The sequence below is a fragment of the Scyliorhinus canicula genome, chromosome 2 (assembly GCF_902713615.1).
Source record: "Scyliorhinus canicula chromosome 2, sScyCan1.1, whole genome shotgun sequence".
In the NCBI taxonomy this organism is placed as follows: domain Eukaryota; kingdom Metazoa; phylum Chordata; class Chondrichthyes; order Carcharhiniformes; family Scyliorhinidae; genus Scyliorhinus; species Scyliorhinus canicula.
Window position 1 is genome coordinate 54,282,103 of NC_052147.1, and position 26,844 is coordinate 54,308,946.

At 51.2% G+C, this 26,844-nt stretch overlaps 1 protein-coding gene across 6 annotated transcripts in view; it reads right to left on the bottom strand.

Annotated features, from left to right (window-relative positions):
• pygl (phosphorylase, glycogen, liver) overlaps window positions 1-26,844 on the bottom strand; it is a 219,914-nt gene that overhangs the window by 106,137 nt on the left and 86,933 nt on the right. For all 6 annotated transcript variants that reach the window (XR_005458132.1, XM_038778436.1, XM_038778465.1 and 3 more), the window contains exon 7: window positions 18,909-18,991. Coding sequence is in view for 5 of the 6 variants with exons in the window: in XM_038778436.1 (XP_038634364.1) it covers window positions 18,909-18,991 (83 nt within the window). In the remaining variant the exon portion in view is untranslated. The remainder of the gene's footprint in view (window positions 1-18,908; window positions 18,992-26,844) is intronic.

Sequence of the window (26,844 nt, forward strand, 5' to 3'; positions counted from 1 at the left end):
TTATTGAAGTTTTATAGCATAACAATACAACAAACAATCAACCAATGAAGATGTAAGGATACAAAGTCAAAAGAGTTACAAACAAATCCTCATTAAAAAACACAAACTAAAACCTAAACAAAACCCCCTGAAATCTGACGGGATCGAGCCAGCAGCTTACCGTCCACGTTTAAAAGTGAGATGGGTCGGTATGAGCCGCATTCGGCTGGGTCCCTCGCCCCTTAAGGAGAAAAGAAATAGTGGTTTGAGTGAGGGTCGGAGGTAATGAACCCCGGAACAGTGAGTCATTAAACATATCCAATATTACAACCATGAGCTTTACTGAGAATCTTTTGTAAAACTCGACTGGGATGCCATCAGAGCCTGGGGCCTTGTCAGGTTGCATTAGCCCACGTATTTCTAAATCTCGTCCGGGCATAATGCGGAATCCAATACACAGCTCTTGCCCACTTTAACAGTAGGGATGTACAGATCATCCAAAAAGTCAGCCATAATCGATTTATCTGCAGGGGGCTCTGAATTAATCAGGTCACAATAATAAGATCTAAAAGCTGTGTTGACCTGGATAGGGGCGGAAACAAGATTGCCGTCCTTATTATGGATCCTAGGGATATCAGATGAGGCTGCTTGCTGTTTGCATTAATGAGCTAGATGATGACTGGCCTTCTCCCCATGCTCATAAAATGTACTCCTGGAGTGTTGTAACTGACGCACAGCTTTGCCAGTGGACGTCAGTTCGAACTCCGTCTGTAATTTTTTCCTGTTTGCCAGTAGCTCCGGAGTCAGATCAAGCAAGTATTGGTGGTCCACCTCTAGGATGGAGTCCACCAGTCTCTGCTGCTCAAACTTCGCTGTCTTCAGCATATACACCCTATAAGAAATAATTTCACCCCTAATGACGGCCTTCAGAGCTTCTCAAAGCGTGGAGGAAGAGATTGAGTCTGACTTGTTTAGTTTAATATTATCTTCTATGGAGATAGACAAACGCTCTCAAAATCTATTGTCTGACAGCAGAGTAGTCTAGTCTCCAGGGTGGGTGTTGGGCAGGGCCGGGCTCTAACAGTAGATCGACAAAATGTGGGGGTAGTCGGAGATACTAATCACTGAGTATTCAGCAGCAACCACCGAAGGGAGTCAAAAATAAAAAGTCAATGCGGGAATACACATGATGGATATGTGAAAAAAAAAGAAAAATCCTTATCGTTTGGGTACAAAAAAAAGAGGCAGGGATCCACTCCCCTCCCCATCTGTGTCATAAAAGAGGACAAAGCCCTGGCCATCCCGGATGGGACAAGAGATTTTGGTTTGGAGCAATCCAATTTAGTTTCCAAGACAGCTGGTGCGGGGCAAAGTTGAGGGGAGAGTTTAAAAGAGAATTGATAAGATTGATGTCATCCCAGTTCGGGGCATAAGCGTTAACCATGACTACCGGAGTGTTCACCAGGGAGCCACAAACAATAATATAACGTCCATTGGGGTCGGCTATAATCTGAGAGGAGGAGATTCGAACTGTCTTATTAATTAATAAAAAGGCCCTGCCATTAAAACTGGAGTGAAAAACCTGCCTGACCCAACCCTTATGTAACCTGGCCTGGTCCTTGACACGCAAGTGTTTCCTGCAAGAAGACAACATCAGAGTTTAGGATCTTAAGATGGGTGAATGCCCTCAACCATTTTACTGGGTCATTCAGATCCCGAACATTCCAGGTAACCAAATTGGAGGTCTCTCACCATTCCTTAATCTGGAGTCAGCCATTCCCAAAGAGAAGTAGCAAACAAGGGACACATGAAAAGGTAAAAAAATCCGACCAAGACGGCCACCGAGCCAAGTCACATGACTCGACAAAGGAGAACCTACAGACACCATCAGCATACTAGCATTAAAGCCTTCCTTCCCCCCGACAAGGCTAAATTGAAACAGTAAAAAACATCAATCCCAAAAACCTACAGTTACCGAAACACAACTAACTATATGCTCTAAACTCATTCTCACAGACTATGAAGAACTGCAGAAAACCTGGGCGAGATTCTCCGCAAATGCGGAGAATCGTAAAGGCTGCCGTGAAACCGGCCGTGTTTCACGGCAGCCTTCACGCCCGCTCCCGGGACCCGATTCTCCCCCCCCAATCGAGGCTAGGAGCGGGACCCCGGGAATCACGGCGTCATGGCCTTAACGATCGTCGTTAAGGCCGCGCGCCAAGATGACGCGCGGCCGGCACCAACCTGCGCATGCACGTGTGACGTCATCACGCCATTGACAGAACCAGAGCATGCACGGTTCCGCATTTCTCCACCGCCGCCCGACAACATGTGGCGGCTTGATCTTGTCGGGCGGCGGAGGGGAAATAGTGCGTCCCTCTTGGACGCAGGCCCGACGATCGGTGGGCACCGATTGCGGACCTGTCCCCTCCCGAGCACAACGGTGGTGCTCCCACCCCAAACGGGCCTCTGGATGCCCCAAACGGGCATCTAGCACCCGTTTGTACGACGGCAGCAAGCAGGTGTGTTCTCTGCCGTGAAAAAACGGGCGTAAAGGCCCGGCTGCTCGGCCCATCGGCCGCGGAGAATCGCCACTCGCCGTAAAAAACGGCAAGTGGCGATTCGTGACGTTGGTCGGGCGGGGGGGGGGGGGGGGGGGGGATAGCGGGAGGGCGTGAAAAATATCGGGAGGCCTTCCCGCTATTCTCCCAATCGGCGTGGGCGGCGGAGAATCGCCGAAGTATCTTTACTTCTGTTAGCAGGGAATCTCTCAAATGGAAAGTAAATCGTATATAGTTTACAACACCACCTTAATGTTCAATTACCACACCCATCAATAATGATTAAAAGAGGGAGAGAACAATAAACTGATAACAAAAAAAAGATCAAGGGCTCTACCCTCTCGCTCAAGTGGAATGAGGCCAGTGAATAGCAGGAGAGGCAATAAAAGGGACCAGCGCCAGGCGCTAAACAGTTTGCGATGCAACCGGCCTGCTCCCATAGGCGAAATTGGGATCTTGCCATAGCATGGTGAGAAACCAATTATTGCCACTTAAGCCCTATTTCCATACAATTAACGAGAACCACCCCTTATCCTATGGCCTCCAGTCATTTATTGGCCTCTCCAGATAGTGCTCACGCCGATTAGTACTCCTTTTTAAAAACGTGAACCTGGCAGAAGGGCTTCTGTGGGGAGCAGAAGAGGTAAGTAGTCATCTTTGCTTACAGGCAAAGAGCCCGGGGGCGCTGGGTTTGCCGTCCCAGTGCTTGCTGCTTGGCGAGGGGTGGGGGATCCTCCACAAGGGTGGGCCACCATGAGGGGGGGGCGGGGGAGAGAGAGAAAGAACCGCTTATGACACCACCTTGCCAACCCCTGCATTGTGATTACCCGTTCCGGGGGCAATCCTTGTCCCTGCCCATCTAGCCCAACAACCACCCATAACCTCCAGCTACTACCGAGACCGTGTGGCTGAAAGCTATTGCTAATAGGGAATTGGCAATCATAGTTAAGTGAGTACTTCACACAACTCAAGTGGATTATCCTGGGTGGACAGGCCATGTAGCATGTGGGAGGCATTGCCTAGCATCCCAATCAGACCGCGATGCCTGGACAGTGTTTGAACACTGCGGGAGGCAACACCACACATGCAGCAGCCAACACCCAGTGGGTGGGACATAGCTCCGTTGACATGTACATGGCTGGAGGGTGGATGAGTGTCACGGGGAGGGGACACCCAGTCCAGGTAACGTTACGAGTCGGTGTCCGGGGTACAGGTTCTGGGGTCCAATGATGGGCGCCCGCTGCAGACGGGTGTGCGTGGGCAGGGCGTGTTCCAGGTGTAGGGAGAGAATTAATGAGGAAATGGAGGGTCCCGGGGCATGAGCCACCGCTGTTTGTCAGTCTAACACCCTCTCCCAATTCCTTACAGATATTGAACGCTATGGCAAGGATATTTAATGCAGAATTTGCCCTAGTGCTGTTGCTGCTAGGTCAGCTGGGCAGATGCCGGAGATGGCGGCGGCAGCAGCAGCTACAAATACTCGAGGAGGCGGCCCGTGTGCCGGACCCTCCCGCACACCAGGCCAGGCAGGGACCCAGAGGAGGAGTCGCGCGACGGTCCAGGGTGTATAGGCTTCACCAGTCATTCGAACAGATGACAGAAAGTGCATGCCACAGGAGGCTCAGCCTCAACAAGGAGGCAGTGGAACTCCCGTGCCATATCCTCGCGGGCTTGGAACCACATGCAGAAGGAATGCAGCGCTGAACGTTTATGCCTCAGGATCATTTCAGGGCTTGAGCAGGGACCTGTACGGTATAGAACAGGCCACAGCCCACAGGTGCATCCGACAGGACACAGATGCCCTGTACGCTCGGGTGGAAAACTACAGCATCTTTGACAAGTACCAAGCCCAACAAGATGCCCAGGCAGCAGGGTTTCTTCACAATCGCTGGGATCCCCCAAGTCCAGGGCGTAATAGATGCCATGCATGCTACACTGTGCTCTGGGCCATCGAGGGGTGTCCTATGTTAACAGAAAGGGGTTCCACTCCCTTAACGTACAGCTCATATGCGACCACCACATGAAGATAATGCAAGTGTGTGCTCCCTTCCCAGGAAGTGTGCATGACAGCTCCATCCTGGGATGGTCGGTCATCCCCGACCTCTTCGAGGACCACCCCAGGATGGGCAGCTGGCTCTTGGGAGATAAGGGGTATTCCTGAGGATCTGGCTAATGAAGCCAGTAGTGGAGACTCAGTATAACGAGGTCCATATGGCCACCCGAGCTGTGACAGAGTAGTGCATCGGACTCCTCAAGATGTGGTCTGATGCATGACCTCTCTGGTGTTGCACTCCAGTGCACCGCCTGGAGGGCTGCTTGTTTTGTGGTGGACTGCTGTGCCCTCCACAACCTCGCACAGCTCTACAGCTGTAGCAACTAACATTTCCCATCGAGGTGAGTGTACCTGATTGGGTGTGTGTGTGTGTGTGTGTGTGGGGGGGGTGTGTGTGTGTGTGTGTGGGTAGATGACAGCGTTGCCGCGACTATTACGGTGGCATCCTCAGACTTCTCCTCCGAGGTGGTCTCCTTGGAGGCTGGATAGGGTGCCACCCGGGAGCACAGTGCCTGCGAATAGGCACCCGGGGGGTATCCCACGCCATTAGAGATCCGTGGGTGGTCAGGGTAAGTGAAGGGTGGCCTGTGGCATGTTCACTGCCCGATTGCTAGAGTGTCAGTGCAAGGATGCCAGGTGCCAGGGTGGCACTGCCAAGGTTAGAGCCTGAGGAGGGCCATGCCCAAGAAGGCAGGGTGGGGGGGCGGGGGTGTGTGAACGGTGGGGATATGCAGGGCATGTAAGTAGGAGCCTCCAAGAGGTTTGGGGGTGTGTGATGGTTGGGGATCCTGGAAGGGACAGGGTACTGTCAGAATGTTTGGGGGAGGGCCTGATGAGGCGGAGCCCCCAGGACCCCAAAGCGGGATGTCCGTACTTGGGGTGTGTAGGGTAGTGTCCACGTGCGTGAGGGGGCAGTGACATTGCCATGGATGGAACAAGCTCATGTCAAGATCGGGTAACCCTTTCAAAATGGCAGCCCGATCTTTGAGTTCAGCTCCCTAGTGCTAAAACAAGTTCTTAGGCATGATCTTCCGAAAAGCGAGCTTAGGTGCATGTTTACCAGACCTCGCAGTGCCGAGAAACACGTAGCCACTCAACGCGAGTCGCTTTGAATAAGGGACCTAAACGGGGAACGCGCGGCTGAAGCCGCACATAGCCCCGTTTTTTACAATGGGGAGCTCCGCTCGTCGGAAATCCCCTTTGTAGTGAAAAATTCCTCACCTCCCCCCAGCTCGAACTCAACATGGAAAGGTCTCTTGGCCCCCCCACACACCCCGAACACTGACGCTGGGCAACCCCTGCCCTATCGCGCATGTGCACAAAATGCCAGCCTGGCACCTTGTCAATGCCAACCTGGCATTTTTTTCACATGCACGACCGTTAGAGTAAGACTTACTGCCTTGCTCCAATATGCATATTTGCCAAAAACTGATCCCACCCGTTTGAGGGCGGGATTCCCCTTACAATGTTTCGCGAGGCGTTTCAAGATGGGTAGATCCCAGGAGCGCTGTCTCCCAGCTTTTTGGCCACGCTGCGCAATGGCAAGGTGCATTTCTGGCACAGCTTGGCCGGAAGATTGCGCCCCTTGTGGGCTGAACCGATGAGAAAGTCCCCCGGGCCCAAAATAGTGACTAAGGGCATGATCTTCTGGAAAACTTTACAAGTGTGCTCGCGAGCGGGAATCGTCGCAAGTTTCCCAGCGCTCAGCCCAGCGAGGCCGGCAACATTATTCAACGTTAATTGGTTCACTTGACGAGGCCTCACGTGCTTCTCACCCCAAATGCCAGCTCGCCAACTCTCGGCTAACATTGTTGAGCAGCACTTAAGTTGCACTTGCTCAGCCAACCCCAGCCAGCTTGCAACAATGGCGCCAGGAGACCGGCCTGAAGATTCAGGGATGCAGACCTGGGGAGGCTCCTGGATTCAGTGGAGGCCAGAAGGGATGCCCTGTTCCCTCGAGAGTCCTGGAGAGTGAGCCACAAGGCAATCTGGAACAAGGTGGCAGCAGCAAATGGTTCGGGCAGTGTGACCAGGACAGGCCTCCAGTGTTGGAAGGACAATGATGTACACCGGCAGCATGAATGAGTAGACACCAACGACCCACTCTCACACCCCCCATGTAACCCCCAACCTTCCCTCCATTCCCCTCTCCCTTCAGCACTCTCCACCCAACCGTCCCTTCATACCTGCCCCACAACTGTGAACTACACGTGTGACTAACGATGCCCTCTCTGTGTTCTCTCAGGAAAAGCTCTCCCATAACCGGTGAGAGAGGCCCAGACTGGCAGTGAGGTGGCGGACTTGAGAATCCTCAGCTCCTTCAATGAGTGGGCCCTGGAGGTGGCTCGTGTGGCTGAGGGCAGGGCGGTCACCCATGCGGAGGCTGGCGGACGCCGCAGAGGTGAGGAACCACCGGGCTCCACCCAGAGGACCTGCCAAATGTGACTAGTGATTCTCTTACTGACTGACCCACTGACCTCATGTCCATTCTCACGTAGGTCCTCCAGCCGACTTCGACGGACCATCCTGGGTGGCCCCCTCTCCTGATTCTGAGGAGAACACCTTGGAGGAGAGCTCCAAGGATGCAACTGTTATAGTCGCGGCACAGTTGTCATCTCCACCCTCCACCAGCGCAGATACACACACTGCGGTGGAAAATGTTAGTGGTCAGGCTTCTGGGGCACAATCTGGTGAGCACCACACAGCTGCTGATGCACGAGGCAGGAACTTCCAGGCGAGACAGCTGGGTTCCTAACCCAGCTGGGTCCCAATCTAATGCTGAGCCTCTGGAACTGTGTTACAGAGGGAGATGTCAGCGTCACTCAGCATTTCCATAATCGATTGGAGGAGTCCCAGAGGCTATGGACACAGGAGATGGCGCCGGCAATGAGTGGCACCGAGGCCAACACTGCCAGGGTGGCGACCGTAGTGGAAAACTTCGGCACCATTAGTGAAGGTGCCCAAGACGTCGTGCAGTCGGTGACGGCCATGGCTGAGGGTCTCAGCAGTATGTCTGCCTCACTGGGGGATCTCGCCCAATCCCAGGCCGAGCTTGATAGGGTTCTGCAGGACTTGTTCCGCTCTAAGATGGGAATGGCCGAGGCACTGAGGAGCTTTTCCCAGTCACAGGTGGGCATGGCTGAGGCCCGGTTACTGGGCGATGTGTCCCAGTCACGGAGGATCATCACTGAGGGCACCCACATGATCGTGTGGTCTATGGGGAACCAACAGAGCCAGATGATGCAGGAGCGCATACCAGCTGCCTCTCCATCCCAAGGTGAACCCAGGGCCCTATGGGCACCGACCGGGAGGAGGGGTGCTGAGTGCCAACCTGGGCCCGTCCCTTGGGGTGGTGACGGTGGCCACCAGCACTCCCAAGTTCCAGCCCCTGATGAGGCCGCATCTCGGGGTCAGCACACGGGACAGGGCAGCATGGATGTGCATGTGCCATCGACAAATGAGCCAAGGCACTCCGGCCCCAGAGGACACCCGCCAGGGGCATCATAGGCTAAGGGGCGAGGTAAGCAGCTGGCTGCCTCCACCTCAGATGAGCATCCTGGAGACACACATAGACATAGTGGGAGAGCTAGGAGGACCAGGCTCGTTGAGCATCACGGAGGGCACCAGGGTAGGGATTCGAACTGGGGAGGGGGTTGGAGGGGTGGCATATCGGGAATGGGGTATTGTACAGCACATTAAACAACTTTTTGCACAACCATTATGATGCCTCTGTCACTTTCTTCCGCAATGCGGCCTGACCCCTGGACCTTTGCTTATCTCTCCAGGCAATCCCTCCTCCCCGTGGCACCCACCCACCCTCCAGCCGTGGTCATGTCCCGGGAATTGTGTCCCGTCTCCAGGGTGCTCGGATGTTTTCTGCTAGGTATGTAGTGTTGTCTCCCAGTGTCCAAGCATCAAGGTGCAATCGTAACGCGAGGCAAAGACCTCCAAATGCTACATGGCCCACCAACCCACGGGAAACCACTTGGCATGTGTTAAGTGCTCACTTAACCACGATTGCCAATTCCCGATTAGTGATAGCCTTCAGCCTTGTAGCCAGAGGCCGCAGCAGTCGGTGGAGGTTATGGGTGATTGGTGTGGCAGACGGGCAGAGACAAGAATGAGGTTGGAATCCAGGGGTTGGCATGGTGGTGCCACAAGCGATTGCCCCCCCGCCCCTCCCCCAATTGCTTAAACAGCACCTCCTCCCCCCGCCAAGCATGGCCCGGTTACTGGGGGATGTGTCCCAGTCACTGAGGATCATCGCCGAGACGTCAACACGATTGTGTAGTCTATGGGGAACCACCAGTGCTGGCCGAGCCAGATGATGCAGGAGCATCCCATGGCGGTGATGGAACCATCAATTCACGAGACACGTGCTTTCAGATATGAACAGTGGTTTTAATCTACTTACTTCAGAGCCAGCCTGTTGCCCGTTGAACTCTTGATGAACTCAGGCTGGCTCTGGACACGGTTAGTTATACAGCAGTCTAGGGGGAGGAGTCGTGGGCGGAGCCAAGGGTGGAGCCCTGTACAAACTCCTGAGCATTCTCTGAGCTCCTCCCCCTAGTGGTCGGATAACGCTACTGCGCTTACAATAGTATTGGTAAATACAGTGTGAATTACTAAGTGACATTCACCACGGGCGGACCACCTGCTGCCGAGAACTGGGGCAGCAAGCCCTGCGCCCTCGGGCTCTTTCCCTGTGAGCAAAGATGGCTGCTCACCTCCTCGGCTCCCCACAGAAACCCTTCCGTCAGGTTCACTTTTTTAAAAAGGAGTACTAATCGGCGCCAGCGTGAGCACTTGCTGTGGAGGCCGATGAATGACAGGAGGCCATTGGATGTCGGGTGGCTCTTGTTGATTGTACGGAAATGGAGCTCAAGTGGTGATAATTGGTTTCTTGCCACGCTACGGTGAGATTCCAATTTCGCCTACGGGAGCGGGCCAGTTGCATCGCAAACTAGTTGGCACCTGGCGCAGTTCCTGTTTTTCGCCTCTCCCACTATTCACCGGCCTCCTTACTCTTGAGCCCAAGCATAACAAGGCCGAAAGATCACGCCCTAAGTGTCACTGAAGAGCAGTTGGTAACTCGCCAGCAGGACCAGTGGGAAACTCCCTGAAAAACCTGCCACAAATGAACTTGGGAGATGCTTGAAGAGAATCGCACCCCATTTCTTTTCAAGATGGCTTTCACTCCATTGAAGTCAGCTCTTCCTTTGGTCAGGTCCGCAATCAGACTTTGGTACAGCCTGACAGTATGGCTCTCCCAATTTGCTATCTAGATGCTCTCTAGCCCAGTGAAGGACCTGCTCCTGTACCTTGAAGCTATGGAATCATATTATAACCACACAAGGCGGATCTCCAGATTGAGGCTTCGGTCGCAGAGAGGGGGATGTGAACACACCCTCACCCACCATCTTGAAAAACATGACATAAAATATTCAGAAGTGGTGCGACCATCCATCCCCTCCACCAATCCCACAATGCAAATGTTCTGTCTCCTGGATATATTTTCCAGGTCACTAATTTGTCCTTCAATTACTTATTACATTTTACCACTGAAGTAAGTTCGGCCTCTAGAGAGGTGATCTGATCACTGTGGTCTGTTAAGGCTGCCTCAACTGTCTTACTGGTGCTTTCTAAGGTCAAACGAATGGGGTCCAGGACTCTTTAATCGATCTTTTAAGATCTATCACCTAACTTGGTGTTTCCCTAGTTCGCGCGTCAAAATGCGAACAAGATTCTCGGCCATTAGTAGAGTAGTTGGAAAAGGAAAAAGGGAACCCACCCCTGCCATCTTACTTCCAGAAGAATCCTGCTGTATAAATAACCGTGTCCAGAGCCAGCCTGAGTTCATCAAGAGTTCAACGGGCAACAGGCTGGCTCTGAATTCGTCGACAGATTTTGGCTTGAATATCTCTTAGTTTTGTCCCACCTGGGCTCAATTTCACGAAATTGTGAGAATTTGGAAAGTAAATGGGTGCCAGCAAAGAGGGTAAAAAAAAAACAATCAGCTTTCCAGCGGGAGCCACCTCGTGTCCGTCCTCCCCGTACATTGCGCCATGGGAAGTCACGCCCGGGAAGTTTCAACATCTGGTAGGCAATTCACCAACACACTGGAACCCTCCGTGAATGTCTCCAACTCTGAGTTAGAGTCAGAGACTTGCAACACTTCTAATGTACTTACCTGGAGTTAGCCGAGAAATGTTGTTAACTCCTGGGTAACTACAGAACTGACCACTGACCCCCAACTACTCCCCTGACCCAGCCAGACTACCACCCGATTACCTACTGACCACCTACCTACACCCAACCTGAATACCCATTCATCACTCAAGTATTCAAAATAACGTATGAATGTTAAAAATGGCAATTTAATTAGGTGGCAGATAGGTGAGGAGAGTGGTTAAGGAGACAAGTAGGTGAGGCAGAAGGTGGGTGAGTTGGGTTCAGTTGGGGGCTGAGTGGGTAGTCGGGTTGGGTCTATGTACGTGGTTAGTGGGTAATTGTTTGGATAGGTTAGGAGAGTAATTGGGGATCAATGCAAGTGATTGGTCGATCAATTCTGTAGTTACCTAGGAGTTAGACTTTAAACATAGTCTGACATTTCCTGGCTAACTCCAGATAAATACATTGGACGTATCCCAAGTCGCTAACTCTAACAGTTTTGGGGACATTCAAGGAGGGTTCCAGGGTGCAGGCGGATTGCCTGCCAGAAGTTGAAACTTTCCAAGCAATTCCCACATAGATCAGTGCATCAGGACTTCCACAGGATCCTGACCCATATCTCAATTGTATACAGTCTCCAATGATCCGGAGACTGGATTATTTGGGCCTATTCGTCTTTTCATGGATGCTGCTGGGCCTACTGAGTATTTCCAGCATTTTCTGTTTTATTACTGGTAATTTTAAATTGTTTAATTACAATGTAAACAGTAACTCTCTCCCTTGTAGACAATATGATTGAATGTCTTTTTTAAGAAGCGAATTAATTAAATACTCAAATACAATAGGCTTTGTTGAAATTCAATATACATACTCCTGTCAGCCTCATCTCCAAGCACTGACTTCACAATTTCACATATAATGTGGGATATTCCTGGAGAAGAACAGGTTTTCAACTTTCTGCCACTACCTAAAATGAACATTGTTGATTTCTATGAAAATTGGGTGGTCTCTACAGTGAATGACTGATCTGCTCCCACGTTCCATGCCTGGTGAAAAGCTAAAAATGTAGCTCATCAACTTTTGTTCATTGTACATATGTATATACAAAATACATTGCAGCAAGTTAAAAAACAGTTTGGTGATTTAAAAAGAATCTAAATTTGCTTAGAGAGAAAGCTGACTATGTATACCAAATTTTATGAGTTTGTGTTGTATTTGAATATTTAATTAACTTATAAAATTATATTGTTTGCAAGGGAGTTATTGTTTAGAAAGTAGTCAAACAGTCAGGGACCTATACACGGACGACAGGATCGCAACACTGGACGAACTGACAGAGAAATTTCAGCTAGCTGGGGGGAACGAGCTACGGTACCTGCAGCTCAAAAACTTCCTACGAAAGGAGACAAGGACGTACCCACAACCGCCACGACAGACACTACTGGAAGACCTACTGGACGCAAGTATCCTAGAGAAAGGGAACTGTAGTGACATGTATGACCGACTGGTAGATAGGGACGACACCGTACTGGACGCAACAAGAAGGAAATGGGAGGACGACCTGGGGATGGAGATAGGGTGGGGACTCTGGAGCGAAGCACTGCATAGGGTCAACTCCACCTCCACGTGCGCAAGGCTCAGCCTGACGCAACTAAAAGTGGTACATAGAGCCCACTTAACAAGAACCCGTATGAGTAGGTTCTTCCCGGAGGTGGAAGACAGATGTGAACGGTGCCAAAGAGGCCCGGCCAACCACGCCCACATGTTCTGGTCTTGCCCCAGACTCGTGGAGTACTGGACAGCCTTCTTCGAGGTTATGTCCAAAGTGGTGGGAGTGAGGGTGGAGCCATGCCCGATAGTGGCGGTCTTCGGGGTTTCAGAACAGCCAGATCTATTCCTGGGGAGGAGGGCGGACGCCCTTGCCTTTGCCTCCCTGATCGCCCGCCGTAGAATCCTGTTTGGCTGGCGGTCAGCAGCACCGCCCAGAGCTGCGGACTGGCTGTCCGACCTCTCGGAATCTCTCCAAATGGAGAAAATCAAATTTGCCATCCGAGGGTCGGACGACGGCTTCCACAGAACGTGGGAGCCATTCATGCAACTGTTCCGGGACCTATTTGTGGCCAATGTACAAGAGGAAGAATAGTCGGGGGAAGGTAGCGGGAGGGGCTACAGGGTCGGTACGGGGGTTCGATGGCTAGCTAAGGCCCAAAACCAAACTAAATAAACATGTTGGGGGGGGGGGGGGGGGGGGGGGGGCGGGCGCAGTTACCACTACGAAGATGCTTACCTGTAAATATGTATGTTAATTTTTGCGTGTTTGTTTGTTGTTTTTTTTTTTTTTTTGTTTGTTCTTTTTCTCTCCTAACAATTTGTAATTTGTTCAATATAAAACATGAAAACCGAATAAAAACATTTATAAAAAAAAAAGAAAGTAGTCAAAGAAAATTAAAATTACCAGTAACTGTTTAATTATATAAATACAGACTTCCGGTTGCGGCTCTGCGGAGCTAAGCCGCACGTTCGGCAGCTCCCTCCAGGAACGGACTTTTGGGCTCTTTTTAGGGCCCCCAGCGGTACTTTTTCGTCGTGGGAAGGAGTCAGCAGCATTTCCCCAGCAGTATATGGCCTGGACCGGGAGTGGGGCGAGCAAGATAGCGCTGGTAGCGGCAAAGCAAAAGCGAGGGAAGAAGCACAAGATGGCGGCCGGTGGAGACCAAGAGGCATGGAGGTAGTGGGCGCAGGAGACTCTCCAGCGCTGCTTTCCGGAGCTCAAAGCGGAGCTGCTGGAGCCGTTGAAGGCTTCCATCAACAAGCTGCTGGAGACTCAGACAGCCCAGGGGGTGGCAATCCGGGAGATCCGACAACAGGCCTCTGAAAGAGAGGATGAGGCCTCAGCCCTCGCGGGAAAGGTGGCGATGCATGAGGCGCTCCATAAAAAATGGCAGGAGCAGTTCGAGGAGATGGAGAACCGGTTGAGGCGGAAAAATGTGCGGATCCTGGGCCTTCCGGAAGGGCGGGAGGGGTCAGACATGGGGGCCTACGTGGTCGTCCTGCTGAATTCGCTGTTGGGAGCTGGGTCCTTCCAGGGGTCCCTGGAGCTGGTGGGGGCCCACAGAATACTGGCAAGAAGGCCCAAGCCAAATGAGCCGCCACGGGCGGTGCTGGTGCGGTTCCACCGGTTCGCTGACCGGGAGTGTGTGCTCAGGTGGGCCAAGAAGGAGCGGAGTAGCAGGTGGGAGAACGCGGTGGTACGGATCTACCAGGACTGGAGTGCGGAGGTGGCTAAGTGGAGGGCCGGGTACGACCGGACGAAGGCGGTGCTGCACAGAAAAGGAATGAAGTTCGGCATGTTGCAGCCGGCGCGTTTGTGGGTCACCTACAAGGTGACCCACTTACTTCCAGCCCCCGAGGAGGCGTGGGCCTTTGTGCAGGCCGAGAAGTTGGACTCAAACTGAGGGTTGGGTGCGGGGGTCTGTATGTAACTGTGTTATTTTCTGAGGGGGGGTTTTCTGTTTAATGCTGGTTCTGCATCGTTTTCAGGGCGGGTGGGGCACTGTCTTTTGCGTGGGTTCGGTGGATGGGCTTGAGGAGGGGAGTAGACTTGCAGTGTGGGGAGCTGATGGTGCGAAGGGGGGCCGGGGCCCCGCGAGGGGATTGGGCCGGCAAAGGGAGCTGCTTTAGAGGAGGCGGGGTCGGGCAGGTGGAAAGCGCGGGCTTTTTCCCATGCTAAGGGTTGATGGGGGCGGGATCAGAGCTGGGAAGCGCGGGCTTTTCCCCCGCGTGAGAGTGGGAGGAGGAGAGCCTGCTGGTGGGCACTGGGGAGGAGGGGTAGCCCCACGCTGGGAGGGGTCGGAGGAGTGGCAGGAGTTGCCGGGGTCAGCAGGCTTATGGGAGTACTATGGAGGGAGTAACGCGGCTGGGGGGGGGGTCCTAGCTGGGGTACCGGGTTGCTGCTGGAATGGCTAGGAAGGAGCTGGAGTATGCAGGGGGGGGTCGAGACGGGGGTTTGCCGCCGTGGGGAACGGGCCGAGCGGGGGGCGCGGGCAAGTGGCGGGCAGAGGAAGGGTTATGGCTAGTCGGCAGGGGAGGGGGGCAGGGACCCCCCTGATCCGGCTGATAACCTGGAATGTGAGGGGACTGAATGGGCCAGTCAAACGGGCCCACGTGTTTACGCACTTGAAGAGGCTGAAGGCGGACGTGGCCATGCTTCAGGAGATGCACCTGAAGGTGGCGGACCAGGTTAGATTGAGGAAGGGATGGGTAGGCCAAGTGTTTCATTCAGGGCTGGATGCAAAAAATCGGGGGGGGGGGGGGCGATCCTGGTGGGAAACAGGGTGTTGTTTGAGGCGTTGAATGTGGTGGCGGGTGGTGGCGTGAGTTATGTGATGGTGAGCGGCAAGCTGCAGGGGGAGCGGGTGGTGCTGGTCAACGTATACGCCCCGAACTGGGACGATGCGGGTTTTACGCGGTGCATGTTGGGCTGCATTCTAGATCTGGAGACGGGGGGCCTGATAATGGGGGGGGGGGCTTCAATACAGTGCTGGATCCGCCACTGGATCGATCCAGGTCCAAGACAGGTAGGAGGCCAGTGGTGGCTAAGGTGTTGAGGGGGTTCATGGACCAGATGGGAGGGGTGGATCCTTGGATGTTTGCGAGGCCGAGGGCCAGGGAGTTTTCATACTTCTCCCATGTGCATAAGGCCTATTCCCGGATCGATTTTTAAATTATGAGCAGGGCGCTGATTCTGAGGGTGGAGGATGCCAAATATTTGGCGATAGCCATTTCGGATCATGCCCCGCACTGGGTGGACCTTGAGCTGGGAGAGGAGAGAGACCAGCGCCCGCTCTGGCGCTTAGAGGTGGGGCTGCTGGCAGATGAGGAGGTGGGCTGGCGGGTTTGAGGATGTATCAAGAGGTGTCTGGAGGCCAATGATAATGGGGAGGTCCGAGTGGGGACGGTCTGGGAGGCATTGAAGGCGGTGGTCAGAGGGGAGTTGATCTCCATCCGAGCCCATAAGGAGAGGAGAGAGCAGAGAGAGAGGGAGAGGCTGGTGGGGGAGTTGGTGAGGGTGGATAGGAGATACGCGGAGGCTCCGGAGGAGGGATTGCTGAGGGAGCGGCATAGTCTTCAGGCCAAGTTCGACCTGCTGACCACCAGAAAGGCGGAAGCTCAGTGGAGGAAGGCACAGGGAGCGGTGTATGAATATGGGGAAAATTCGAGTAGGATGCTGGCGCATCAGCTCCGTAAGCGGGATGCAGCCAGGGAGATTGGTGGAGTTAAGGATAGGGGAGGGAATGTGGTGCGAAGGGGGGTAGGCATCAATGGGGTCTTCAGGGACTTTTGTGAGGAATTGTATCGGTCTGAACCCCCAGCGGAAGGGGGGGGGGGGGGAATGGGGCGCTTCTTGTACCGGCTGAGATTCCCGAGGGTGGAGGAGGGTCAGGTGGAGGGACTGAGGGCGCCGATTGAGCTGGAGGAGCTGGTCAAAACGATAGGGAGCATGCCGGGGAAGGTGCCGGGGCTGGATGGGTTCCCGGTCGAATTCTATAAAATGTATGCAGACCTGCTGGGTCCCCTGTTGGTTAGGACCTTCAACGAGGCAAGGGAGGGGGGGGGGGGCTTTGCCCCCGACTATGTCCCGGGCGCTGATTTCCTTGATCCTTAAGCGGGACAAGGACCCCCTGCAGTGTGGGTCATACAGACCGATCTCGCTGTTAAATGTAAACGCCAAGCTTTTGGTGAAGATCTTGGCCACAAGGATAGAGGACTGTGTGCCGCGGGTCATCCACGAGGATCAGACGGGGTTCGTGAAGGGAAGGCAGCTGAACACCAACATACGGAGGCTCTTGAATGTTACAATGATGCCGGCGGGAGCGGGGGAAGCGGAGACAGTGGTGGCGCCAGACGTGGAGAAGGCCTTTGATAGGGTTGAGTGGGGGTACTTGTGGGAGGTGCTGGAAAGGTTTGGGGAGGGGTTTGTCAGATGGGTGAGGCTGTTATATGAGGCCCCGATGGCGAGCGTGGCCACGAATAGGAGGAGATCGGAGTACTTCTGGTTATATCGAGGGACGAGACAGGGGTGTCCCTTGTCCTCCCTGCTCTTTGCATTGGCAATCGAACCCCTGGCCATGGCGTTGAGGGAGTCGAGGAACTGGAAGGGACTGGTGCGGGGTGGGGAGGAGCACCGAGTGTCGCTTTATGCAGATGACTTATTGTTATATGTGGCGGACCCGGTGGGGGAAATGCTGGAGGTGATGAAGATTCTCAGGGAATTTGGGGACTTCTCAGGGTACAAGCTCAACCTGGGCAAGAGCGAGCTGTTCGTCGTGCACCCAGGGGACCAGGAGGAGGGGATTGGTAGGCTCCCACTAAAAAGGGCGGAGAGGAGCTTTAGGTACCTGGGAGTCCAGGTGACCAGCAGCTGGGGGACCCTACACAAACTTAACCGTACAAGGCTGGTGGAGCAAATGGAGGAGGAGTTTAAAAGATGAGACATGTTGCCGCTGTCGCTGGCGGGCAGGGTGCAGTCAGTCAAGATGACGGTGCTCCCGAGGTTTTTGTTCCTGTTCCAGTGCCTCCCCATCCTTACCCCGAATGCCTTTTTTAGGAGGGTCAACAGGAGCATTACAGGGTTTGTGTGGGCGCATGGGACCCCGAGGGTGAGAAGGGTGTTTTTGGAGCGGGGCAGAGATGGGGGGGGGGCTGGCGCTGCCCAACCTCTGTGGGTACTATTGGGCTGCCAACGCAGCGATGGTGCGTAAGTCGGTAATGGACGGGGAAGGGGCAGCATGGAAGAGGATGGAGATGGCGTCCTGTGTGGGCACGAGCCTGGAGGCGCTGGTAACGGCGCCTCTGCCGCTCCCTCTAACGAGGTATACCACGAGCCCGGTGGTGGCGGCTACCCTCAGAATTTGGAGGCAATGGAGACGGCACAGGGGGGAGGTGGGGGTCTTGATGGGATCCCCGATACGGGGGAACCACCGGTTTGTTCCAGCAGGGAGAATTGATGGCAGGTTCCTGAGTTGGCACAGGGCAGGTGTTAAGAGGTTGAGGGACCTGTTTGTAGACGGGAAGTTTGCGAACCTGGGTAAGTTACAGGGGAAGTTCGGGCTCCCCCGGGGAACATCTGTAGGTACATGCAGGTAAGGGTGTTTGCCAGACGGCAGGTGGCGGAATTCCCTCTGTTGCCCCCGCGTGGGGTCCAGGACAGGGTACTCTCGGGGGTGTGGGTTGGAGAGGGGAGGATTTCGGACATGTACCAAGTGATGCAGGAGGTAGACGAGGCCTCGGTGGAGGAGCTGAAGGGTAAATGGGAGGAGGAGCTGGGTGAGGAGATTGAGGAGGGGACGTGGGCGGATGCTCTGGAAAGAGTAAACTCCTCCTCTTCTTGTGCGAGGCTTAGCCTTATACAGTTTAAGGTGCTACATAGGGCTCATATGACCGGGACGAGGATGAGTAGGTTCTTTGGGGGCGAGGACAGGTGTGCTATGTGCTCGAGGAGCCCAGAGAACCATGCCCATATGTTATGGGCATGCCCAGCGCTGGGGGAAGTTTGGAAGGGGGTAGCAAGCACGGTGTCAAGGGTGGTAGGATCCAGGGTCAATCCAGGCTGGGGGCTCGAAATATTCAGCGTTGCAAAGGAGCCGGGAGTGCAGGAGGCGAAAGAGGCCGGAATCCTGGCCTTTGCGTCCCTAGTAGCCCGGCGGAGGATTCTTCTTCAGTGGAAGGATGCGAGGCCCCCAAGCGTGGAGGCCTGGATCAATTATATGGCGGGGTTTATCAAATTGGACAGGGTGAAATTTTCCCTGAGGGGATCAGTACAGGGGTTTTTCAGGCGGTGGCAGCCTTTCCTAGATTTCCTGGCAGAACGGTAGGGAAAAAGGTCAGCAGCGGCCCGGGGGAGGTCGTTTCTGTGGGTTGGGTTGAAGGGACGTGTATATGTGTTCTTTGTTTATGACGGGTGTTAATCTATTTCTTCTTTTTTGTATTTATGGGGGGGGGGGGTTTGCTCTCTTTTGTTTTATCAGTTGCTAATATTTTCTGTTACCGATATTTTGTAAAAATCGGAATAAAAATTATTTAAAAAAAAAATTATATAAATACAGACATTTACAAGACTTTTAGAAAATGCTCTTAGTGCCTACATTATCATTAGGATAGAGGACTCTGCTAATATTTTCAGCCAGATTTCTGTCCAATACAGCCTGGATGTAGTCCCCAACATTAACTGTTTAAGAAAGAAAAACATTATGATTAATACAGTGTTGTGACATATACAACTTTTTAAAAAATATTTTTATTCTCCTTTTTCACATTTTCTCCCAAATTTACACCCACCAACAATAAACAATAATAAGCAACAAATATGTTAATCCCCATATCAATAACAATGATCCCATCCTCCCACCAAACATTAGCCCGCATGTTTACATAAACAAATGACAAAAAGGAATCAGTAATCACCTATAGTCACCATAACACACACAGCCCCCTCCCCCCAACCCTCCCACCCACACGCCCCAACTAATGTTCAATGTTATCCAGTTCTTGAAATTCCAAAATGAATAATGCCCATGAATTGTAGAACCCCTCCGTCCTTCCCCTCAGTTCAAACGTAACCGTCTCAAGAGTCAAGAATTCAAACAGGTACCCCGCCACGCCAGGGCACAGGGTGGAGAGGTTGCTCTCTATCCCAACAAGATCCGCCTTTAGGCGATCAATGAGGCGAAGGCTATGATATCTGCCTCCGCACCTGTTTCCAACCCTGGCTGGTCCGACACCCTGAATATAGCCTCCCGGGCACCCGGGTCCAGTTTCACATGCACCACCTTGGAAATTACACTAAAAAACTCCTCCCAGGAATCCTCTAGCTTTGGACAGGACCAAAACATATGAACGTGATTAGCGGGGCGTCCCTCCGCAACGCTCACACACATCTTCTACTCCCTCAAAGAATCGGCTCATCTTCGCCCTCGTGAGGTGTGCTCTGTATATCAGTATATCCCCTTCAGCTGTATCAGCCCCAACCTCGCGCACGGGTGGAGGCATTTACTCTCCGGAGCACCTCACACCAGAACCCCTTCTTCATAACCTCTCCCAACTCTTCCTCCCACTTTGCTTTGATCCCTTCCAGTGGTGCCTTCTCCTCGTCCAAAATAGCTCCATAAACCGCTGACACTACCCCCTTCTCCAGTCCCTCTGTCGTCAGCACCTCCTCCAGCAATGTGGAGGCCGGTTTTACCGGGAAGCTCTGTATCTCCTTTCTGTCAAAATCCCGAACCTGCATGTATCTAAACACTTCCTATGGTCGTTTCATCACCAGCTTGGCAACCACATTGGCACCACTATACTCTTAAAGAAGCACCAGCGCTAGCATTGGAAGGAACCACAGGAGTAGGCCTTTCATCACGTCAAGCAGGCCCTACAGTCATCAAGTTTGTTAGCCCACTTTGACCCAAGTAAGGCAATCATCTTAACTTGCAATGAATTGCCATATGGAATAGGGGCGGCCCTTTCCCACGGAATGAAGGATGGCTCAAAGAGGCCACTGTCTTCGCCTCCCAAATACTCTCCGGTGTTGATCAAATCGAGGAAGAAGTCCTCGCTGTAATTTACGAAATCAAGGAATTTTACCAGTATGGCTACAAGTGACGCTGCAGCATAATAACTGGTGAAAAGCCACTTTGGGGCTCCCCTGAGAAGACAAACCAATACCTCCAATCGTCTCCGTCAGGGTACAGTAGTGAGCTTTGTTATTGGTAGCCTACAGCTACATTTTTCAGCATCGGCCGAGCACATAAATCACAAACGCTGATGTGCTGAGTCAGCTCCAACTCCCTAAAAATTTGGGGCAGCCACCTGAACCTCAGGAAATTATCCTGGCATTACGTTTTCTTGACAATTTGCCAGTCATGTCGGGCCACATTAAAAACTGGACTCAACACAATCCAGTCCTGTCCAATGTGAAGCAAATTATCTTAACCAGGTGGCACCATGACAAATCAGACCCGCTACGGCCCTACTTCATTCGTAAAGGTGAAATCAGTTATGTCATACTCTCCAGGCAGAGGGCCACAGTTACAGGAGTTGCACAGTGCACACCCTGGCCAAACGAAGATGCAAATCCTGGCGAGGAGCTACATTTGGTGGCCTGGCATTGATAAGGATACATATTTAGCACCTGGTACACCAGCCCAATTTCTGCCATGTACAGCAATCTTTGTCACCCACGGCAAACTTGCGTCCATGGGAATGGCATGGTCGTCCGTGGACAAGGTTACATGTGGACTTCACAGGCATGGGAAGAGTGTTCCTCATCCTGGCCCACTCCAAGTTGTTGGTTGTTCAGATGGGGACGACAACTCCAGCAGACACCACAGAGACCCTGCAGCAGGCTTATGCTATCCACGGCCTCCCCAAGTACTGGTGTCCGAAAATGGTACTGTGGGACTTAGAGAGGAAGGATGTGGTAGTGCAGCCCCTTTAAGGGGTGAGCTCTCATTGTCCATGTGACCGGCTCAGGGCCTATCGTGCGAGATTGTGAGAATCCCAACAATTGGGGAAAAAGTATGTGGTCCTGGGAGAAGGGGCTTCAGCAGTATGGACACAAAAGTCGTGATGACCTTTTAGAGGCTCTGATTGTTAACTTTTTCCTTGTTACCAATAAACCCTTTTTTGATTATATAAGAAGCGTCCGTAGTATTGCCTCAAGCCACCACAAGTTGCATGTTATTTTTTGATTTGCCTGTTTTATTCAAGCTGTTTTTGAGTGTTGCATGCTTGCATGTTGCTCACTTTCAGCCTCCTTCACTGTTTCCATATGCCCTTCCAAAACCTTAAAAACCCAACATTATCCTTGCAGGCACTATGTCTTCTCATTTCCCATGAGTAACACCAAGGAGACATACTTTTTTAAAGTAAGAAGTCTTACAACACCAGGTTAAAGTCCAACAGGTTTGTTTCAAACACTAGCTTTTGGAGCACTGCTCCTTCCTCAGGTGAAAATTACTTCTCTCCGGGTATGGCTTAAGCTATCTTCCGGCTCATAATCTCTCAATAGTTGTACACAATTCTAACGAGTTTACCTTCCTCTTCCCGTTAGGTACGCATGCGGGTTAGTACACACTTCAGAAATTTGGTTGATATGGAACTTGCACTCGTGGTTCTTTCTCGCAATTGGATTCAAAGTTTGTGGGTCCTCTTGGAGTGACAAAGTCATTTCTAATCGAGTCTCGCCAGAGGTCGCCAATAATGTTGCTAGTTTTTCGATCCCAACAACGTCGCCAATACTGTTGCTAATATTAATGATAATGTTGGTGAACCACAAGCCTTCCCTTACATCGATCAAATGACCATACAACCAATTAGTTAGTTCAAAAGATGGTTTATTTACATACACAAGGGTTATGTCGACATGCAAACAATATCTACTATGAGTTAAACTAAATCTATTAGCTACAATAACCTATACTTAACTTCAGGGCGACCAGCACTGTGTAAATGGATAAGGCCTTTATCTGGATTTCCCTTGGCTGGTTTGAAGAAAGTGACTCTGTCTCTGCTGGGCTCATCCGTCAGGTAGCGATCGTTGTTCTTGAACTTGGTTGGCTGTTCCTGCTACAGTTGGTTGGCACAGGCCGGATACAAAAGAGACAGAATACATGGCTGTGCTCTCTTTTATCCCTCTGAGATTTTGCGCTCTTTGGGGTGGTCCTTAACATTGGACCCAATAGTTCGACAGGGCTCTGATCACAGTTCTCGATTTTGGCTAGTAAAGGGGGGGATGCCTTGGTGGCTGGGCGGGTCCCTAGCGGTCATTGACCTTGGCAGTTGGGCTCTCTGACTAAAGGGAGTGGCGCCGATCAGTCTGTGGCTGTACCGGTTTCTTGATTGGAGTTCTATTGTCCTGGGAAAATGGGCCATTAGAATGCAAATGAGCAGGGGTTTCAATCAGGCTTGGTTACTGGTGTTTCAAATATACATAGGCTCTATATCTGTCTGAGTCCTGGGTTGGCCATAATTCCCATGGTCCTTTGCAGCTGGCCATCTTAGATGGATACAACTTGTAGCAGTGCCATTTTTGTTTCCTCATCAGCTATTTGACAGGCATGGAAATATCTATACAGGGCAGCTAGTGGCTATGGTGGCATCCACCTTAATGTCCTAAAAATCGAAGTTCATTGCTTCATACTCGGATTGATCATCACCGAATGGCTAGTTCAGGGACTCATGTAAAAGGATTTACAAAGAACTGAGTCTACAATAAGGCTGAACTCTATCTCACTGAGGCTATTATGTAACAAGTTTATGTGACAAGTTAACTACCTCTCTAGCAGTTACTCCTTTTTGCAACAAATTAATTGCTCAGCTTGGACCTAATCATTGTGTTTCTTTTATCTGCCTTGAACAAAAACAAATGACTTGGAATTTAGATAGCAGCTTTCACAATTGTAGGATGTCCTACAGCCAATGAAATACTTTGAAGAGCACTCACTTTTGAACTGTAGAAAACGCAGAGACCAATTTGCAAACAAGAAGTTCTCACAAAGTGCAATTAAATGAATGACAACATAATTTATTTGAAGTATTGGTTCAGGGTCATATGTTGACTCAAGACACTGGGAGAATGCTTCTGGTCTTGGAATGAGGTCGTAACATCTTTTTTATCCACCTGATCTCACATCTGCAATCAGTTTAATCTACTACATAAGCGACTGATCAGCCTGTGGACAGTATGCCCTCTTGAAGTCTATTACTATCCTTCTGACAGTTCACAAAATGTTCCCAGTTACTGACAAAAAAACATTAGGTGAAAATTGGTTGAAAATATATTTAGAATGGTTTAGTTTGATTGCTTTGCCACCTTATAAATGTTACAAATTAAAACTTTAAAAGATACCTTAAATTGTAAAATGGGCATATATGTTAATTTTTTTTGTTGAATATATTAATTAAACAAATTAAATTAAAGTGTAACACAGAAAAGTGGCAATACTTTTGCTGAAATTCTCTTGAGTACGTTGAACGGGATGTGCAAAAAAATCATGCTCATTTTATTATATTATTAGTTAATCCTTCATTCATTGCGCACCGGAAATTATGAGACATTGCAAGGGTGAATTTCAATGTTGCAAAAATGGAAATAAGCTCTCCTTGTTCAACTGCCCATTGCACACCATTCTCAAATTACTATGAAAAGCCCCTAGTCGCCACATTCCGGCGCCTGTCCGGGGAGGCTACAAAGGAACAGAGGCAGAGTAGCGGTGACCATGCTAAATGCTGACAGAAAATAGAAAAGTTACAGTCGCTACTCTCAGTACAGAATGGCTTCAGGTACACTTTCGGGCAGGATTTAGATGAGGAAGATGTTCCTGATTGGCAGGAAATAAACAAAAGCACCCAGAGACACATAGAGCAGTGTTATTCAAAATCAGGGGCGCGACCCGCGGGTGGGTTGCGGATGTCGGGAGGGTCGCGGAGCCGTTGCCGCGGCGCTCCCGATCGCGCAAATCCCCGCGCAGCAGCTGGCTTTTCATAACGCCACTTCAAACGGCCTTTAAAATGGCCGCAAACATGTAAAAAAAAATTGAGCCGTCTTGCGCATGCGCACACGATCATCGGTGCGAATACACAGTGCGGACGCTATTTTTTATAAACGGTCTCAGCTTAATCGCTCACTTGTGCATGCACAATTTATCATTTCACTTCATTGTTCCTTGATTACCTGGAGTAATTTTAAAAGGTGCAATGAAGTAAGTAGTTTATGTGTGTAATGTTCCTGTCTCCATCTATGAGAATAAAAGGAATGCAAATCATGATTAGTCATACTCATTCTTGCATTACCTTTTTCACAATTGTATTTCCATGCTCATCTGTGTACTGTTCCTCTGTCACCCTTTTTTATTCATTTATTTTATTCATTTAATTTTTTTTTACAAGTTCGGGGGGGGGTTTATTTAATAAAATTGTACAGAAGAAATGCAGAACTTTGGACAGATGGAGACTCCATACTTTCCGACACCGGAAGGCTTCACCTTCATCCAACAGGTTCCATACGAGGGAGCTAATAGTTAAAGGGACCGAAAACTCAATTTTTGTCAGCAACAAGCAGGTAAGAGAAAATGGTGGGTCGCTCAGGTCGGCCGGCGTGAGTCGCTCAGGTCGGCCGGTTCGGTCCCGAAGGTCGGCCGGTTGGGTCCCGAAGGTCGGCCGGTTGGTAAAAATTGGTCCCCGGAAAAAAAGTTTGAAGAACACGGACGTGGAGGACACGGGAAATCAAACTCGAGCCCCCCGCGCCCCAAAAAGAAAAGCACCTGCACCACCGACTGCGCAGGCAGCACACAGCCCCACTCACAATTCGACCCCCATGATTTTGGTTACCACACAACGCAAGCCATCGGATCAGGATGAGCCTGATATCGTTTACACCACCCCACGATCCATAACCCAATTAAGAGAAGCTTGCATGGAAATTAGTCCATTCCAGCCCACCACAGACCCACACAGCTTCTTTGAGGAAGTGCACCAACAAAAAGATATGTACGGCCTATACGAGAGAGAGGAAGTAAAGCTAATAGTTATGAGCCTTAGTCAGTCCATAAGATCAGCCTTGCCCGAACCCCAAATGTAGCAGGAGGAACCCTACAGGAAATGAAAACAGCCATATTGGATGCCATCAGGTATAACAAAGGAGATCCAGTCAAGGGTTTAAATCACTGCAGGCAAAAGAAGGGAGAGCATCCGACCGCATTTGCTGGTTGCCTATGGATTCATTTTATGGCAGCTTATGGGCAATTTAACCGCACACACCTAAATGAGGAGGCCACGACTAAATGGCCCCGCACCTTAGTCTCGCATGCCACAGACGCAGGTCAAATGGCTTGTGCAAACTATGACCCCGCACACAATGTAGTTTGGGTATTGAAACAACTTTCCAGAGCATGGGAACAAAGCCCACACCGACAGACAGATCAGGACGAGATAGAAGCAAAAGAAGGGAGAGCATCCGACCGCATTTGCTGGTCGCCTATGGATTCATTTTATGGCAGTTTACGGACAATTGAACCGCGCACACCTAAATTAGGAGGCCAACACTAAATGGACTAGCCAGGACCCAACATGGATAAACGAGGGTGGGCACGAGGGACAGCACCCCAGAGCACAGGCACCACAACGTTGTTACAACTGTGGCCACATGGGACATTGCGCCCGCGATTGCCGACAAAAACCCCGAACCAGCACCAATACCAACAACCAATCTCACCACCTAGGACCAATGTTACGCCCGTGCATAGTGTAAGCGCCTGTTCAGACGATTTAACGTTTAATTCCACAGATTGACGGTGTTCGGACTCCCGAACTTCGGTCTGTGACACACGCTGGGATAAATCAGGCAGATCAGTAGTTACAGGCACAGTCCGGGGACATACAGTCGATTTCCTTTGGGACACAGGAAGATCCCGCACCACTTTAAACTCCTCCACCATGTTTTAACGCGACAAATGGCCCACCACAGACATCATCGCCTTGAGTGGATTCACCAGCCACATACAGCAAGGATATATCACAGCTCCCGTACCCATTCAGATAGGGAACATTAGCACCAGACACCCCATCGTTTTAGTTGACCCCAAACAGCCAAGCACATTCCAGGCATTGATTATATGAGCTCCCATAACGTTTCGTTTGACCTAGTAAACAAATGTGTATGGTGAATGAACAAAACAGCTAGGGCTCCCGCTACGCTCACAGTAGAGGATTATGAAGACAGGATTTGCTCAGTAGGGGACTATTGGATTAATCCGCAAACAACTAATGCAGACCAGACGATTAGAGAGGTCCTCATAAAACACAAAGCTTCGTTCGTGCAACACAAACATGATTGTGGGAAGATCGCAGGTACAATAAAGCTTTCAGGTCCCGATCCAAAGCTGCAAAAGCAATACGGTTTCCCACGGCAAGCCGAGGGTGAGATTTTGAAGGTTATTAACAGTTTGTTAGACCAAGGAGTTATTCGACCCATAGCGTCCACAAATAATGCCCCAATGTGGCCCGTAAAAAAGCCCGATGGTTCATGGCGAC